The 19807-nt window shown below is 40.6% G+C and overlaps 1 protein-coding gene across 4 annotated transcripts in view; it reads right to left on the reverse strand.

Annotated features, from left to right (window-relative positions):
- Positions 1–19807, reverse strand: part of LOC145982146 (uncharacterized) — a 48180-nt gene that overhangs the window by 18218 nt on the left and 10155 nt on the right. For 3 of the 4 annotated variants that reach the window (XM_083115713.1, XM_083115715.1, XM_083115712.1), the window contains exons 3-4: positions 8536–9075; positions 2154–2210 (exon numbers count right to left, since the gene is read on the reverse strand). In XM_083115713.1, coding sequence (XP_082971839.1) covers positions 2154–2210; positions 8536–9075 — 597 coding nt within the window. The remainder of the gene's footprint in view (positions 1–2153; positions 2211–8535; positions 9076–19807) is intronic. The other variant, XM_083115714.1, reaches the window with a different exon arrangement.

Genomic DNA, 19807 nt, shown 5'->3' on the forward strand with positions numbered 1-19807 from the left:
GACACTCTTTGTATCGCGCATGCGCGAACAACAAACCAAGGCAACATGTTGCAAGCTATTGAGGAAATGGCCCAGTTTGAGTGACGCACAAGCGACAAAGTGACACGTGTGGCTTATCGTGTCACCTAGATCTGTTGTTGTAATGTGCGGTTTGTCGTGTCACCTATCTGTTGTTTGCACAATTAGCAGCGAACGCTTGCCAATAGACTGAAGGCACCATGTCGCTTGTCACTTAGTTGGGAACTCCCCCTGTAGCGCGTCGCTTCGCTCTGAGCACCCTTCCTTTAAGGAGCTTTCCGACCAAAGTAACAAGTAGCACGCGAATATGCCATATGAACGTGTCATTTGCTGTTTGGACCCTCATGTGCAATGAATGCTATTTTACAGTCTGGAAGTGTGTGTCACTAGTGTGACAGTGTGAACATCCCGTGTCGCTTGTCCCATTGATTTGAAAGTTTCCTTACACTCATGTCGATGGCACAAAGAAAGTTTTGTGCGGTTCCCCTTGTCGTTTCATGCAATCATCATTATCATCATCGCCGCGATTAGTTTAAAGCGGAAGAAAAGAGACAGTAAATATCAAAAATACAAATGCTTCAGTGTGTATATCTTTAAAAGAAATGATGATGATGATAATAATAATAATAATGAACATACACAAAAATTTAGTTGCCAAGAGCTTTCCACGCGTATTTTTTCTCCCATATTATTAATGAAAATATGACGATAACAGGACGTGGTCGACTGTCTAGAATGTTCGTTAATATCTTCGCGACCACTGTACCAAATATCATAGCAATTATCACATTCATAGAAATGCTTCATGTAAAAGAATCAGACGTTGCAGCGAAAACTCCATTTACTTCCATTATAACAGACGAATACCAAGCACCAGGTCCAACACCAGCGCCTCTAGCGGATCATTTTTGAGTGGTTACAGCCAGAGAGCGCAGAACCGTGCCGTTTTCCACACTACGTTATTCAAGGCACTGTGGTATTAAATAAATAAAATATTCAATGTCACGGAGCGAACCGAGTTGCAACATGAAACTGATTGGCTGGAATGGAGTTTTGGTTCGCTCCGGCTCACTTGAAGCAACTTTTTGTCAAACAACAGCCCGTGGTGCAACACGCTGTGAGTCTCATGGCGTAGGAACTGACTAGAGGCCTCACTCCCATGTGAAGATTTACATCTCTACGCTGGGAGGAACCAGCGACTATTACACACAGGTAAAATAGCGACAGCAAAAAATGAAGCGAAGCCAGGCTGACTCGTTTCCTCATTTGATAGAGCAATAGCACAGTATACCAGAGACCCGGGTTCGCATCCTGGTCGAGTCTGCATTTTTCGCTGAAAATTCTACAGGGAAGTCACAAAGTGGGCGTACCCCCCTTCATTTTGGACACTACGATGGTTATGGTTGAATGCTTGATATGAACACATACCTGATGGTTTAAGTGTCCGGAACATCAGTATGGAGACAGTCTTCTTCGTAGCACGGTCGAACTCTGCACCATATTTTGGCACATTTCACGATGCAAGTGTGAATAAGACCTTTTTCCGGGCAATGCCGTTCCCCTCAATAACGTTCTGAAGGAACTCCAAAAAGTCCCAGAGTGGTAATCAATGACACAGGTATGTGTTCATATCAAGTAATTCAACTATTACCATCGTAGTGTCGAAAATAAAGAGGGGTGCCCACTTTGTGACCACCCTGTACATAGTACATCTCCTGTGTGTGCCAAATCTTTACGTACGAGTAATTGTTAATGCTTTCTTTCACTGTTATGTAGATATTAATAGTTAACAGATTTACATAATCACAAAACTATTGAGAACAGACAACAGCGAAAGCAAACCACTTGAAGATTCACATCAATGCTCTAGAAGGAATTCTAATCTGACGTAACTTTTCAGATTTTTGGAATATATCAGCAGTTTTTCGAAACGAAAGGAACATTTCAAAACAGCTGTCCTAACTGCAGCCAAATGTCCAGCCGAGCCTTAATTAAAACATCTCTTTACTTCTGTTATTTGCATCAAATTCAGCACTGTGGCACACTAGTCCCCAAATAACAAACAAGAAGTAAGTTAGTGAACACAGAGAAAACCATAAATAGAGAGAAAGTAAGAATAAAAAATGGTTTTATACCTTCATCCTGTACCAGTAATTCTGGCAATCCACCTTTAAAATGAGTTCCAAGTAGACCTGCAAGAGAACAGAATATATGTACAACCGGGTTGTAATTATCATTAATCAGTTTACTTAAACTAATGAAAGCTGTACTTTTCCTTGTACTGACTGAACCTTACTTAACCCTCTGTTAGACATGTGGGGTACACAAATAAAGAATGTTCAACTAAACAAAAGCACCAATGATCAGTATAGTTCATAGTGTTGCAATCTCACAATGAATATTGATGGGGGACACTGGTACCCCACGTGCTAAATGGAGGGTTAATGTTCAGCATTGGCATACATTTCACGTGTCTTTAAAATGAGTTTCAAGAAGACCTACAAGAAAAGAGAACATACACCTGCTGCAAAATGACTTCGAACCTCATGTGAAATCTGTCGTAGTAAGGGCCGGTTTTTCAAAGGTCGGGTTGGGCAAATAACTGGATGTTACAGCAATTTTCTGTTTTTCATCAGCAGTCAACTCCTCAACTGGAGGTTAACTAGCTGTGAACTTCATCCGGAGGTCAGCTAGATGACTGGTAGTTTCGAACAAAAATGGCTGCCTCATCGGCAGATCGATCTTCACCAGATGATTTCTCAGGCACATTGAACAAGAAATAATTACATAAAAAGTTACATTGGTGCAAAAATAAACTTGTTGTGCTTGGCAGAGTTCAAATGAAGTGTGTAGTAACAGGTAGAACAAAGGAAATTGTCGCCAGACTTTGATTTCTGTACACGCACTGAACACATCTATCCTATCATGAAGCCAGTTTGCAAGTTGCAAGTTGGTGTAGTGGATAAAGGCAGTAGCTGGTAGTGGAACTTCCATTTTTATGTTGCGAGTTCGAGTCCTGCTGCAGACTGTTTTCTTTTTAATATAGTTCATTTATCACGATTTGGACATTGATTATATATTTTATTTTGCGCAATCTTAAAATAAAAAAATATAAAAAAATGTTGCTTGCAATATCGTCGAGTAGATACTATGTTAAAGTTGGCTGCAAAAAAATATTTAACTTCTCCCGGGTACGGTACGTGTACAAACTGGGAATAAAATTTTAATCATAATATACGTGTAAATGTCAACTTATTTTTTCTTATTACATAGCTAGTTATTTGTATTTGATCTCTCGTTCCGTAATAAAAAGAATAACTATTTATACTATATTACCATTTTGTGTTTTGTGAAGTCTGTCTGTTTCAAGAAAAAGCCAAATGTGCAGCAAGTGTTTTCTCCTCACGTGCATTTATTTGTAGGAACGAAATACGTAGCACATTAGGTTCTGTATTTTCAATGTAAACAATGAATTTCAACAACCGCATGTGCCTTATTGTAGTTATACCTTTTCACACCAGGCAAAATATGATTCGAATTTATACACCTAGATTGCAGTGGGAATTTTTCGCTCAGCATTGCAAACTCACAATTGTTATGTGCCGAACTAAAGGTCAACGAACCTTTGGTTATTTTCGCATTGAAAAACCCGGTGTTGGTTAAGACTGGAGGTGAACTCCAACTGGCGGTTGGCTGACCAAAACGTTGATTAGACATTGAAAAACCGACCCTAAGCGGTCTATCACTTCGTAGCCTTGTATCTAGTGTTGTTTTGTTTCGAACACGGAATTGTTTCTGCATGAACGTATCTGGCAACAGTGTATTACTGCTGATAAGAGAGTTCATTTCATTTCGTATTGTTGGTTGACACAGGAAGGGTGACTTTCTGCTGTAGTGTGTGTGTGATAAATTGCTGTGTTTTCGTGTGGTGCACTTTGTGTTGGATATTTGAGTACTGAACAGGTATATTTGTGATATGCCGGGAAAGTACTGTAGTAGTGTGGAAAAAGCCAGCATTATTGCATGGCGAAGTGAAAACGTCCCAATAAAGACGATATGTAAACAAACAGGTTGTGCAAAATCAACCATAATGAAGCCAGAGGACTGCCTCCGACTGTCATTCCAAAGAACAAATTCGGTGGTGGGAGGCAAAGAAAAACCAAATCTACACACGCTCTCCCAGTGAGAGAAATAAAGAAAAACCCTCGACTGACAGTGTCAGAACTTAAAGAAATGCACCCGAGTCTGCTAGAAAACGTTAGTGTTCGCAAGATCCAGCAACCTTTACAGAAAGACTTGGATTTGCCGTGTCGTACTGCTGCTAAGAAGCCACTACTCACTGCCTGCATGAAGAAAGACCATCTTGCTTTTGCACAGAAATATGCACACTGGACACCAGCACAGTGGAGGAAAGTCATGTTTTCCGATGAAAGCTCATTCCAACTGTTCCGAATGGGAGCTGCCAAGGTTTGACGTCCATCTGCAGATCGATATGAACCAACGGTTCTGACCGTTAGGCACTCCCAGTCTGTAATGGTGTGGGGTGTTTTTCAGGTAAAAAGGGTAGGGCAGGTTTATATTTCTTACAGCAAAACATGACGATGAAAGCAGACCGATATATGAATGTTCTTAAGGACCATTTAGTGGATATGCTTCCTATCCACGAGTGTGATCTTTTCATCCATGATAACACTCCTTGTCACACGGCTAAGAAGGTAAGGAAATGGCTTGAGGAACTACAGATAAAGATGTTAGGGTGGCCTGGGAATAGCCCCAATCTCGACCCAATTGAAAATTGTTGGCATTGTATGAAGCAATTCCTGGGAAAGAAGAAGATTCAGTACCTACAGTCCCTCCAAACAGAACTAAAGAAAATGTGGTGCATTGACATGGACTTAAATTACTTCTGAAGTCTCAGCGATTCCATGCCCAAGCGCATCCAAATGGTTCTCAAAAGTAAAGGCAACATGACTCCGTACTAATGTATGCATTTTGTGCTGTATGTAATAACTTAATAATAGCTTTTCACATGAATTTTCTGTATTTTTTGTGCTTTTGTTATGAGGTCCGAAGTCATTTTGCGACGGGTGTATGTACGAACGGATTATAATTGTCATAAAATGAAAGCATACAGATTATTTAAACTAATAAAGCAGCACTTTTTCTTTTAGTGACTAAATCTTATTTAATACCCAACATTTGGATGCATTTGCCATGTGTCTCTTTCAAGAATTACATAGAAATGAAGGGCCTCAGTGGCCTAGTTGGTAGGGCATCCGACTTCCACACCAAAGACCCAGGTTCGATTTCCGAGGTGGATGATCTAAGGTCGGAATTATTCCAGCCTTGTCCCTGCATAAAGCAGCTCTGATGCTCTCCCAGCCTCAATTAAATGGGTACTGGGAGCAATCTCTTGAGGATAAAGACTACTCACCATGTTACCTAAAAAAAGGCCAAGATCAAAAAATGTCCGGGGCCCTACACCCACAGGCATGGTGCAGAAAGTGCACAGGGAACTTCACCTTACCTCACATAGGAATGAACAACAAATAAAAAGTAATAACCACGGTTAGCCAAGGTGGGCTCAATTAATCCCCCCACCCCCATGATTTTTCAGAAAAAGAAGTGAGCTTTTTCAGGAAATTTTCACATCAAGTTAGACATTTTAAAACACAAGGGATAATGAAAACAATGCTTAGCACAGCTTCTGATAGTTCTACCAAAGCAATTGAAATGTTTTTTTTCCTCACTAAGTTATGCTCATGTAGTGTTCATTATTCTTCAGGAAGGTGTTTGTTGTTTTTGCCAGAAATTTGTCCATTTCATGTACAGAATGGTTAATCGGAATGAACTTACAGTTTAAAATGGGATCCGAACCACTATGTGCCCCAGGTATCAAAACCGAGAACCCTTGATTACAAGGTGATGATATTACCACTAGGCTACCAGCAAGGCCTCATTTGTTAAAAATAATAACAATAAATTTATTGTTTTGTCATTCAAGTACATTATTCCTTCACAAGTGTATGCATTATACAGAGACAGGAATGAATTATGATCAGTGGCGTAGTGTTATAGTATGCCCATACGCCCGGTGTTCCTAGATTTAAAATTTCAAAAATGCGTAAAAGCTGTGAATATAAAGTAAATCTTAACTAATTTCATATATGTTTGACCTTCATGGCATTATAATAGCTATTTTTCGCGATCTGCTTGCAACACTCCACTCTCAACACTCGTTCTAGCATATTTTTTCAATGCCTTTCCTGGCCGGATGCCGAGCAGGTTCGGCGTAAAGGACTCTATATTCCTTGCTGCCTTTCTGGAGGGAAAGCTTCGATGTCTACAGTGATTGGTTCATGTGACCCTTCCTGCCTTCTGAAGCAGATGCCAGCGGTAGAATTCCTACCTGGTTCTTCGCTCTTCGCGCTCATGCAACTCGTGCTATGTGATGCTACAATATGCAATATTGACTGTCGTAACTTTACCAATCTCAAATATACCGCTTCTTAATGGCCACTGCATTGTATAATTTATCGCACGAACAGCGATGTGCATTAGAAACTAAAAGATCAACACAGTTTTTGTCAAATAAGTTGGTGAAGTCCTCGTGTAGAAATTCAGCCTGTGGTTGCTCTACCACTTAACCCGCAAAACTATTATTATTTTTATTGTTATTATTTTTTCGTTATTATCTAACTGCTTAATATTGTGTCAATGGAAATGTTTACCATTCATTTGAAAACTCTTAACATCGAATTGTCTCTGGACAAAATTATTTTAAAATGTTTATCAGCATTCTCAAGATGTAATAAACAGTGGTCTGAATTAATAATCGGCACTGTTACGTCAGTAGAGTGTACGATATTTGGATCATCCACCCACCTCCGTGTCAGAGTGCCTTGCACAGTGTGCCACGACGACAGAGGTCCCTGGTTTGAATCCCGGCATGAGCACGGATGTTCTTTGTCAGTGTCCCTTCATCAATATCATCACTGATATTCATATTCATGGCCGACCCTTCCTTCGGACTTGGCGTTCCCACCCGAAATGTCCATGCTACGCCACTGATTATCATCTGTAATTTTCAAGAAATAACATTATTGCATCAATGTAGATGAAATGAATGAAATTAGAACTGCGAGACAAGGGATGAAGAATGAATGATTAAATATGGAACCATTCTTACACAATTGACATAATACCTAGTCTAGCCAGAAATACTGTCACGAACTTTCGACTCGGACTCTACATCCAGTTGTCAAGGTTCATAAACCACATTCATAACCACTGTGTGTTCACCTGTGAAAGGTTGGAGAATCGCCCACTGAGATTTTCTATACTCTAAAAACCCTGTAACTCCAAGGGTTGTGTATTGGACATTCCAAAGATTCACTAGGAATAAAATACTTACTTTTACTGATTTTACGGACCTTACCACCCCTTTGGTATAGTAAAATTGATGAAGGGACACTCGCAAAGAACACCCATGCCCAGGTGGCTGAGATTTGAACCTGGGACCCCTGGCGTTGTTGCATGCTGTGCTAACCACTCTACCATGAAGGTCTGTGTTCTTCAACGACCCAAGAATCAAGTGATCCCCCACCTGGGTTTGTTTGTGGCTTGTTCGAGACTGGGTTCGAATCCTGGCTTGGGCATGGATGTTTGTGAATGTCCATTCATCAATTTCATCATATCATCACTCATCCTCATCTTCGCAAATTAGCCAAAAGTGGCACAAAAAGCGAAGTAAAATAAAGCAAATCAGTCAATCAATCGGTACTTTATTGAATTACTGGGACCACATCATCAAAGAAGCAATAGTCATACACTGGGAAAAGGAAAACCTCAACAGGGACACAGAACCCAGCCCGGTTTAGCGATAGTCCACTGGGAGTGCAGACGTCGGAGAGATGACACCTAATTGGCCTGCCACTTACACCAGACTCCTCCCACACTAAATAGTACATAAAACTAACTTCTGACACATCTCTGCGCTTCGATCCCCGAGGATATGAGTGACGTTAGTTCTTGAAAACTCGGAAGCCTATCCAGAAATCACGTGGTTGATATCCCAAGAAAATCTCTTCACCTGGTGTTTAAGTGTGACATAAAAATAAATAACCTCTGTTATAACAGCCCACGAGGGAGGGCCAGTGCCTACCTGCAACTACCGATCATCCAACCAGTTACAGGGTGACATGAGGTCAGCGCAACAAAGCCCCAGTCATTGTTACAGATTTGTATGCCTGGGTTATGCTACTCATTCGTAGCTCCCCAATTTCCTCGTACACAGGCAGAAATCTCAGGAGAAAACTCGTTACGCTTCCCCCACGAGACTCGAACCTGCATGCATTCCACAGCTGGAGTCCAAAGCTTGCACCTTAGACCACATGGCAACACTGCAGGACGTAAGTGTAACGTGATAAAAGGAAAGTTAAGAATCTCAAAGCACATTCACAAAATAACATGCGACAGTATTTACGGCTAGACTACGCATACTGTGTTTGTATGTACCCAGTTTCCTGCGTTCCTTGGGTCTTCGGTTGCTTTTCCTTCCAACATTACCTCTTAATCGCGATCTCTTCCCCCGCTTCAAGCTTCTCTCAACACTCTCACCAACATCACGTCTGTCTTCGGAGTCGTCGGCAGCTTCGTACACCTGGAAATCGGTGCCGTTGAAGTTCACGTTACTGTATTCAGTTTCCGAATCATACATCTCACTACTGGAGCGTGTGTCCCTCTCCACTAAGCTACTATCGCTAGATGATTCTTCCTCGTCGTGTTCGTTCAGCATTTTGCTCAGTTTGCCAACAAGGAGTTCCAACTGATCTACCTTCTTTTGCAGCTCCGAGTTTGTCCTTTCCACTTGCCCTAGTCTCGTGACATAGGATGATATTTCTCTGTTCACGTGGTTCAGTTCTACACAGAAATAGAGCCCTACTAGAACTAAAAGTCCTACGAGTATGGCGAGTGTCATGTGTCCTGACCACTGATGAGAGCCATTTCCTCTTACATGGATATTAACATTGGAATTAATATGAAACTCTGCAGGACCTGAAATATAATACAAAAGATATAATATCACAGAGATTTTTTCTTGTTTGCGGTAAATAAGTATTTCCCCTGTAGTTTACAGCTGTTACAAGCATAAAAACATAGTTTTGTGTTGTGACGTTTCTGGATAACACATGCTCCCCTTAGCAGACATTTAGTTATTTAGTTTATTTATTTTTTATAGTTATATTTAGTTTGATTAAAGACACTTTTATAACAAAGTGATAAATTTAACAAAAAAGAAGCAGTTATGCAATGGATCCTGTCAAGGTGACATTGTTGTAACATAGCAACTTAACTGCAGGCAGTCTGCTTTTGTTATTATTTTATTACTATTCATTTAAATGACGATTTTTATCTTATTTTAAATACAGATCAACACATCAAGAATGAAAAACTAAATATGCTGACCAAGGCAGTAATTTATTTTATTAAAAACATAAACTAACGTAACGTTTCAGCCTTCTAGCAAGGTCTTCTTCAGACTCTGTATCAAGTACAAAAGTAACCAGATACAACAAAAGGGCATTATATATACACAAACATTACTCCCTCCAGACTATTTAGAAAGTTGTTTGGAACTTTCTAGCAGATGACTTTCACTTGCCAACTTTACTTTCACCTAAAAGGCTAAACACAATTACCTGAGGAAAGAGATAGTCAATCTGAAACGTCGTTCTACAATAAGAGCACTATACTCACATACGTAAGTACAATTTTTAACTTTCCTTATTTATATACTGCTTTTTTCACAGTTAAGATACAACAATATCACATTGACAAGATCCTCTGTCTTTTTTTTTAAAAAAAATTAATCATTGATATAACTGTATCTTTAATCAAACTAAAAATAAATGTCTGATGAAGGGAGCCTGTGTTCCCCTGAAAAGTCACAACAAAAACTGTTTCCATGCTTGTAACAACTGTAGACTACGGAAGAAATAATATCACAGAGATGCTGAAGAAATTAAGTAGATAGAAGAAACAAACTACAATATTACTTACGTGAAATTTTGAAATTTCGTATTTCCGCATTACACAATTTAATGGCAATTTACAAATTACACAATTTATGGTGTAGGCCGCGGTAGCTCAGTCGGAGTCGATCTCCGTGGCGGAGTGGTTAGCAGAGCACGCTACATCATCAGGGGTTCCGGGTTTGAGTCCCGGGTAAGGCATTGGTATTTGTGTTTGTCCAAACGTGATAAACTGAGAATACTGTAACAATTGAAAAAAGTGTAAAAGTGAGAAAAAGTGTGAATGGTGGGGGATACCTCCGCGTCTGACTACCATGCTAAAGATCCCGGGTTAAATCCCCCGGCCGGTTCAAATCCGGGAACTTTTCTAACGTTGGAAGCGGCCCCGGCAGCCACCCAGCGTCGAATGACATGGGTAGCTGGGGGGGGGGGGTAAAGGCAGTCAGGGGCATGATGCTGATCACATCACCCCCACTCACAACCAGATCAAGAAAGTGTGAGGTGTTACCCCCACACCCCCTATACGCCTTCATGGCATGGTGCTAAGCACAGGGGAGCACTTTTTTTTTTTTTTTTTTACAATTTAATGGTTATATCCTATTAATTTCGAAGACACACTGACTTCATTCACTAAGGATACGGTGTCTGGAGCAGAGATGGTAATGTGTCACTGCTTTGTTTGTTCCCGGGTGGCAATAGTTGCACTTTCTACCATTTGGTGGCACTGGCATGTGTATCCTGGCATCAGGTGGCATTGCTGGGTGGTGGTTGGGGTCTGTGCTGTCTGCTTGGTCGTGCTGCTCAGTGTGGTGCAGTTCCTGTTCCCTGCGTGGCTGGAGGGAGGTCGAGTATGCGCACCACATCTTTTCGTTTTCTGGTCTGGGATCTTTTGGAGGACGGGGTGCCAAGTCGGCTGTCATAGAAAACACTGTCAAAGAAACCCATGCCATCATCAAACAGAAACTACACTGAACCTGGACAATAGACAGGCACACCCGACTTGGCACCCCATCCTCCAAAAGATCCCAGACCAGGAAAAGAAAAGATGCGGTGTCCATACTCAACCTCCCTCCAGCGATGTGGGGAACAGGAACTGCACCACACCGAGCAGCACGACCGAGCAGACAGCACAGCCCCCCAACCACCATCTCTGCTCCAGATGCTTGTACCCTTAGTGAATGAAGACGGAGAGTCTTCGAAATTAATAGGATATAACTATTAATTCATGATTGGGAAAAGAGAGACGCGGTAGTATATAAATACGGAGAAACTAGTACTCACTTTTATCCGCGAAGCTGTTTTACCATACTTGGATTCCACTACTGCAGCAGTTATCGCCCGGAAATAGCAGACGACGCACCAAGATGCACAGCGCACCTAGCAGCACACCTAACGGCAGCCAGAGAACTACGAACAAAAGATGCACGCCAAGCAACAGCGCAGCAAGTTCCAACGAGGATGGTGGCAGTGGCCACTGAAATTAATCGAAAAAGAAGAAAAAACAGCTTCGCGGATAAAAGTGAGTACTAGTTTCTCCGTATTTATAACTATTAAATTGTGCAATGCAGAAATATGAAATTTCAAAATTTCACGTAATTCTAAACCGCGTTTACGCATCCATCATGAAACTCCTTATGTCCGAAAAGTTGTCATACTTCTACTTGCATGCATCCTGTTGTGACCATGTTGAAAAAAGGCCGGTATTCAGTTGCTTGGGAATGATTTAGTTTTCGTGTTTGACATCCCTGCTCTGAAGATCACATGGAACGCTTGCTCGAATTCGAATGTAGCGGTTGCACCATGGCTGATGCAAGCGGACACAGTTACGGTGCTGAGGAACAGCTAGTGACTTGTGTGTGGGTACACGGACAACACTGCATTCGGCAAACAATGTAATGTGAAGTTTCAAAGTATGTCATAATGAAAAATATAAATTGATTTATATGTTATAATGAATAAATATGCCACATATTGTATACAGAAATAGTAGATGATATTTCGTGGCTTCACCGAATGTTCACGGTATAAGCACAGAATACTGAATATGGCGTCGGTATAGCAGTGTACAGTGTAGCCAGAAAGAAGTGACAGATCACAAGTGTTGATGAGAAAATACTTTTACCACTGTTTACTGCATAGCTGGTGATGGATGAATTTCGGGAAGGCAAAAAAGGGGGTGATGATTATTGGGTGACTAAGTTTAGTCTAGGGGTTATAGTGGTGTGTATGCTTAACATGTAGACCCTTCCCCATCACCTGCAGGGGGAGATACCAGTGCAAGGGGGTAATAGGTGGATTATAGCGATGAAGGTGGTGGTGTTGTTGTCAGAGTGGGTTGTGGCAGTGAGCTTGGAGTTTTGGGTGGAAGCAGGATGGTTATTCATTCTGAGGTTCAAGGGGGCGGAGATTTCACCAAGGCATAGGCATAGTTAGGTAGGGGCTAGGGGGCTACGCCCCCCCAGAAGCAGACATTAGCTCCCCCAAATGCATGTGACATATGCATAAAATAATTAAGAAAAGAGAAACTGCATACAGAAATTAGATAATTCTCATGAAACTTTCATGTGTTACTCTTGCGGTGTGGCAGTCACACATAAGGAAAGAATTTTAAATTATATCCTCATGTAGAATACAATGAAAGATGAAGTGCATATGCCTTTACGGGAACCATATATTCCGAACAAGATTTAAAAGAAAACATATCACCGTTATTTCTTTTTTTATCTTCCACTTTGGAGCGCCAGGTAAACATTTTTACATTTAACAATAGTGGCATTGTATCCAGTGTTTACGAAAATATAGCCTTTCAACAATCAGTTCCTACAATTGTTTTTTTTAACATGAAAAAGAGAAGCCGTCATTGTAGAGACTTAAACAGAATAGCAGTTTTGATAGGGAAAAGGCGTCAGTTTAAAGAAGTGAATTTAGTTTCTGTGGATTTGTATTGTGTGGGAACAGTGGCGGCGATTGTCTTCCAAAAGTGGGGGCAATGTGCCAAAAAACTGAGGGGGGACAAGAACACTTTATTTTCCGTTGGTAGATAAGGTTTACCACAGTGCGAGGGCAAAAGTGGCTAAAAGTAGGAGGGGGACATTTAAAGATGTAAGCCTAAATGACACGTGAATGTGTTGCGATCCTGTACAAGCGTTGCTATTTATGTATCCGAAACTGGCAACACTAGTGTTGCTAGGTAACATCTAATATATCCATCGTAAAGTTGGACATTTCTATGGTATATGTACCCAGAACGTTGTTCTTATGGATACTATTTTTGTTTGCTAATGGAATTAACTCGAGATCATTTTCGAGCAATGATTTTGTACGACTTTCGACGTGGATTATCTTAACAACAGTGCATCGATCAACTCACTTCGACTTTTGGCGATGAAGCACCATCTAAAAGCACTGTATATCACAGGTTTAGTGAATTCAATCGTGGCCGTCATTCGCTCACGGACAAATCTGAAGAAGGCTGTCCAAAATCGGTTGTTGTGTCAGAAAACATTGATGATGTGCGAGAACTGATAATGCAAGATCGTCATGTGGCATATCTTGAGATTGAGGCATCCCTGGGTATTAGTATGACTAGCATCATAAGATATTGCATGAACATTTAGCCGTGAAGAAGATTTGTTCGCGTTGGATCCCGCATAATTTGACAATCGCTCAGAAAAAGGCTCGTGTCGATTGGTTCAAACAAATACTCACAAAATACAATTATGGTGCTTCAAAAGCCGTGTATAACATCTACACAGGTGACGAATCTTGGATCTATGCATATGAGCCCGAAAGCAAACAGCAGTCAACGGTGTGGGTGTTCCAAGATGAGCCAAACCCAACAAAAGTTGTTCGTGCAAGAAGCACTTCGAACCGAATGGTCGCCTGTTTTTTTGGGGAAAATGGACATGGCTACAGTGCAACTAGAGAATCATAGAACCGTCAATTCTGAATGGTACACAACCATTTGTTTGCCAGAAGTCTTTGGGGAAATCAGAAAAAACAACCATCGACGCAGGATCATTGTTCACCATGACAATGCGAGTTGTCACACATCGGTCCAAACAACTCAGTATTTCACCAGTGAAAACATTGAATTGATGGGTCATCCACCATATAGCCCTGATTTAGCACCCAATGATTTATTTTTGTTCCCGTACATGAAGAATAAGCTACGTGGTCAACGATTCTCAATGCCAGAAGAAGCGATTGATGCGTTCAAAATGCATGTTTTCGAGATACCTTAACCGGAATGGACAAAGTGCTATGAGAATTGGTTCAAACGTATGCAAAAGTGCATCGATTATCATGGAGAATATTTTGAAAACATTAAAACCATTTTCAATGATACATATATTTTTTTTGTTTGTTATTCCGGATACATAAATGGCAACCCTCGTAGAAGTGATTCAATCGTGCGCAATTGTTTTATTCAATGGTGATCACTACAGTTCATTGGCGAAATTTCTCTTTTTCAAGTCTTTGTATGTATGCCTTGCACCGCGTCACCAATATGTATGCAGATGTGCTAGGTTTATTTGGATTTTTCATTCCCCGAAGGCGGTGCAGTTGAAAAGTTGTATTCAACTCTCCTGGTGATGGGTGAATCTTGTGGATCACTTCTACGGATGCTGCTCAGGTATCTCTTGGGAGTCTCGGGATAGATTCATTCTTCTGGATGTAAGAAGAAGCTTATCAAAGTAATACACTGGAAAATTGAGGACTAAAAGTGGTAAACATTGTAAGTGCCAAAAGCGAAAGTGTTGGGAAATCGCATCGTTACGCACATCAGCCCGTAAGAAGGTTCACACTAGTGACCTCTTTACATGCCCTTTGAACTACTACAAGGGCTACCAGCCACATTTCACGTTTACCACATTATAAAGCATGGCACATTTCACAGTTTAACGTGGAAAACGGTGTTTGAATTATTGTGGAACTTACAGTGTTTACCAATTTTAGTCTTCAATTATCATGCAAGGATACATGCTTATGCTTGTTGTATAAGCGCAAGAAATCTTAATCATCTTCTGGAGTTTAGAAATTATCGTAAAATCATTCTTTGATGATAATGTGTGTGAAATTAAAGCACACATGACAAAATGATCATTCCTTTTAATAGAGAGTTTATTAGTGGTAAAAAAGTCAGGTGTCAAGCAAACAAGCTTAGATTATTGAATTTCAGAAAGAAATTTAAAGAATGCAGAGGCAAAGTGATCATATACAACCTGCTTCGAATGTCATAATCGGGTTTATTTTGAAGTCATCTGGCCAGGGTTATATAAAGTCATTTGGTCGACAATCCTCATTCAAAAGCAGTTTTCAGGATAATTAAATAATATTTCGCCTATACAGGGTGTCCCAGAAATAGGTGGCATAACTTCAGGAGCGTGTTCCTTACATGTTAACAATGAAAAAGTTTATATGCACATATGTCCGGAAATGTTTGGTTTCTGAGTTATAGGCTGTCATAACATGTGCTCACTGGAATTTGTCTATCTTCCACAGGTGGTTTCCTGTAACACAACCAGCTATTTGATGAGTCGTACATGCCTTGTTGAGACAATGTACACCAATCAGGAACGAGCAGATATGTACTTCACGTATGGTTTGGCAGATGGTAATGCTGTAGAGGCCCGTCGTTTTTACCACGAAAGGTACCCACACCGAAGATACCCAGATAGAAAATCATTTGTGAGTATCCATCGCCGCCTGTGTGAATTTGGCAATTTTGCACCTCGTGTTGTTGAAAGGGGACAACCTCGATCTACGTACGACTCCTGTACAAGAAGAGGAGATTCTGGATATTGTGACTGCAACTCCTGAAATCAGCACACGAAGGTTAGCAATGCAAGTGGATATTCCTCATTCCACTATCTGGAGAGTATTGCGAGAACAACAGTTGTATCCCTACCATCTGCAACGTGTACAGGCATTATCACCAGCAGATTACCCTGTGTGTGGCGTGTTCTGCCAATATTTTTTTTCAGCAATGTGCTACAACTCCTAACTTTCCTAGGCATCTTTGGTGCACATGGTCTCAACAAGGCCCACTCAGCATGTACCACTCATCAAATAGCTGGTTGTGTTACAGGAAACCACCTGTGGAAGATAGACAAATTCCATTGAGCACATGTTATGACAGCCTATAACTCGGAAACCAAACATTTCTGGACATATGTTCATATAAACGTTTTTCATTGTTAACATGTAAGGGACATGCTCCTGAAGTTATGCCACCTATTTCTGGGACACCCTGTAGATAGCACCTTTCTACATCCTTCATGCCATCATTTACTAGTGCATGTACTTTTCTTTATATTTTGTTTCATCCAGAGCTTGTTTTCAGGCTCAAAAGGTTTCTTTATATTTTGTTTCATCCAGAGCTTGTTTTCAGGCACAAAAGGTAATTATTTTAATAAAAAAAAATAATTATCCTTAAGCGTACATTGAAACCTTTCATGATAATTTTTCAGTAACTTCCAAGGTTCTCAATTTTGTAATAGTCTGTAATTCTTCATTTCCTTGATTGAAGACTAAAATTGATAAACGTTTTAAGTGCCTCAATAATTCAAACACCGTTTTCCACGTTAAACTGTGAAATGTGCCATGCTTTATAATGTGGTAAACGTGAAAAGTGGCTGGTAGCCCACTAAGTAGTTCAAAGGACATGTAAAGAGGTCACTAGTGTGAATATTCTTATGGACTGATGTGCGGAACGATGCAATTTCCCAACACTTTCGCTTTTGGCACTTACAACGTTTACCACTTTTAGTCCTCAATTCACTTCTTCAATATACATTTCTTAACATCTGAAAGCGTCATAATACTTATAGTGTTCCAGTATGTTGATAAAAAAGATGATCTGCATGTGAGGTTTTAACGAACTAAGTTCATCCCCTCTATCTTTTCTAAGTTCATTTTAAAGTTTTCTTCATGAATCTAGTTGCAGGTGGTTCTCAGTTGTACTAAAATGAGGAAAATGCAAAGTTTTGTTATATAGAAAGGAATTTATTTTTTACTATTCCATTACCCATGTGGATTGAGCTTTTAAATGCCTTGAAGCATTATAATTTGCTCATTACCATGAACATCGAATCACCCATTATTATTACTACATGCTAAAATTATACCTTCTTCATTCCAAAGAAGAAATATGCCCTTTAATAAATTTGCAACCATCTATAATAGCGTATTTATTCCTTTCAATAATTCCAATTCTATGGGATAAGATGATGTTTAAATCACCTTTCTCCCAAGGAGAATCCCCGTCACGATTTTTGTAATGGATAAAAGCATGAATAAAGTTAGCACCACCCCCAAGCAGACGGGCAAAACTACGCCTATGCACCAAGGTAGAAGTTACCACAGATTTGGCAGATGAGGGTGTATACAAGGTTGGAGGAGTGGCAAGTGCCCTTCAGGTGAAGGGTGAACTCAACAGCAGCTGTGGGGATCTGGAGGGTGGGGGAGGTGATGAGTATGGGACAAGTCTTAACACCGGAGTTTGTTGCACCTGTGGGCTGGGAGGCATGGTTGTATTTCAGATCAAGATGTTCTTGAGATTGGGGGACGACTGAAGATGACCCTTCCTTTGTCTGGAAAGATATCCCTGGTGTCAGGATCACTGTGAAGGAAGGCATGTTTGATTTTCATAAGGTGAGGGTGGTATTCAGTGATCAGAGGGGAGAGGGTTGGTTTTGGGTCATTTGGTGTGGGTGTGGGAGGTGGTTCTGGTGATTTGTTTCTTGACGAGGGTGGAGGGGTAGCCACGGTTGGTTAGGGCTCGGTGTGGGCATTTGTTATATTTTTGGCAGGATGAGTTGAGGCGTTGGCCTCTGAGAGCTAAGGAGAATGGTATGGATTTTTTGGTGTGGTGGGGGTGAGAGCTGGAGTAATGAAGATACTGGACGTGGTTGGTTGGTTTGATATGTATGGGTGTTTCCAGGTGGTCTCCCACAATGTGAATATCCACATCTAAGAAAGTCTCTTGGTCTTCGGAGTAGATCCAGGTGAATTTGAGGGTGGTGAAGTCGTTCAGTTGGTTTAGGAAGGTGGTGAGGGAAGGTTTGCCATGTGTCCAGAGGAGGAAAATGTCATACGTATATAAAACTCAGCCAAAGGAGTGGTTTTAGCGATTGTTCCAGCCTGGCATAGGAGGGGGTCATATTGGAGCACTTTCTGGAAACACGTTGGACACCAAAATGGCTAAGCACTAAGTTATTTTTCAAGAACTAAATATCACATCAATACTGAAGATGTTTGAAATTTCCTGGGTTTCAAAAAAAATTACAATTATTTTGAAGGTCCACAAATATGATAATACAACAAAAAGAGAGATGAATAACTTATTTCGACACCAATTAATGCATTTTAAGGAGCTGCAGAAGAAAACCTGTTTTCTCTCTCCAAAATAGCCCCTTTATTTTCTGACCAGTTTGAACTCTACCCAATAAAATTATACAATCAATTTTCATCTAAAGTTAAGGAGGAAAGAAATCTTACTGTTCAAAAATAGAATTAATAAAAATTAAAAGTTAGAAGCGTCATCCTGCAGAATAGAGGAATTTCTACACCATGCGTAAAAACTATTTTTCTGTGTCACATATACGATGATTGTTGCATTAGTCATGGGCACTTTTTGTTTTTGTATTTCCAAATGAGCCGTGGTGGTCTAGCAAGTAGAACATCTGACTGCCATGCAGGAGATCCAGGTACGATTCCCAGGGTGGGTGATCTAAGATCGGAATTTTTCCGGCCTTGTCCCCACATAAACCAGCTCTGGGGCTCACCCAGCCTCAAATTAATGGGTACCTGGGAGCAACCCTGGGGGATAGAGGTGACCAGAGCAAGGTGTTGATCACATCAACTCCAAAATGACAGAGATCGAGAATGTATGGGACCCTACCCTCACATCCTCTAAATACGCCTTCACGGCACGGGACTATATCACATGGACCTTTACCCATCACCTTACCCTACTTCCAATACTAATATACGCATGTAAAACGATAAATTTGTTTATGTTTTTTTTTTTTTTTTATTGGGGACCCTTCCCTACCAATCCCTGGAACACACGATCTGCATTGTTCAGTCTCATACAGTGTCCTTTTTCATTTGCATGTTTCAAATTTTTGTGCAAGTTCTGCATTCTCGAGAAAAACAAATATTTGCCATAACTTATGCTCCAACCCTTGTATGTAATCAAGTTGATGTAATATACATATAAATCAAAGAAGGTAAAAGGAAAAAGTGTTTCCTTTTACCTTCTTTGATTTTTACTTAGCCCGTTTGGCCCTCCTCCTTTTTATCCATATATATATATATATATATACTGTAATTATGCTGAAATATGTTATAACTTGTGTAGATGACGTGTTCTTTGATTGATTGATTGATTTGTTGTTTTAAGTCGACTTTATGCACAGAATGGCTAATCGGGACTGGACCTACAGTTTAAAGTAGGATCCGAACCACTATGTGCCTCCACCGAGTATCGAACCCGGGACCCCTTGATTACAAGGTAACAACGCAACCACTGCGCCATCGAGGAGGCCCAGATGACGTGTTCTGTACTACTACGAGTATATAGAGATATCAACAATGTACAAGGGTTGGATAAAAAGTAATGGCAACACTAGTATAATTGGTACTTGACTGTATTGGCAGAGGAGCACGTGTTACATTCCTTCAAAGTAATCGCCCCTCATCTCTACGACCTTCTGTCACACGTATGGAAGGCATCGTACACCGTCAGC

This window comes from Lepisma saccharinum (genome assembly GCF_977018435.1).
Source record: "Lepisma saccharinum chromosome 12 unlocalized genomic scaffold, izLepSacc3.1 SUPER_12_unloc_1, whole genome shotgun sequence".
Classification (NCBI taxonomy): domain Eukaryota; kingdom Metazoa; phylum Arthropoda; class Insecta; order Zygentoma; family Lepismatidae; genus Lepisma; species Lepisma saccharinum.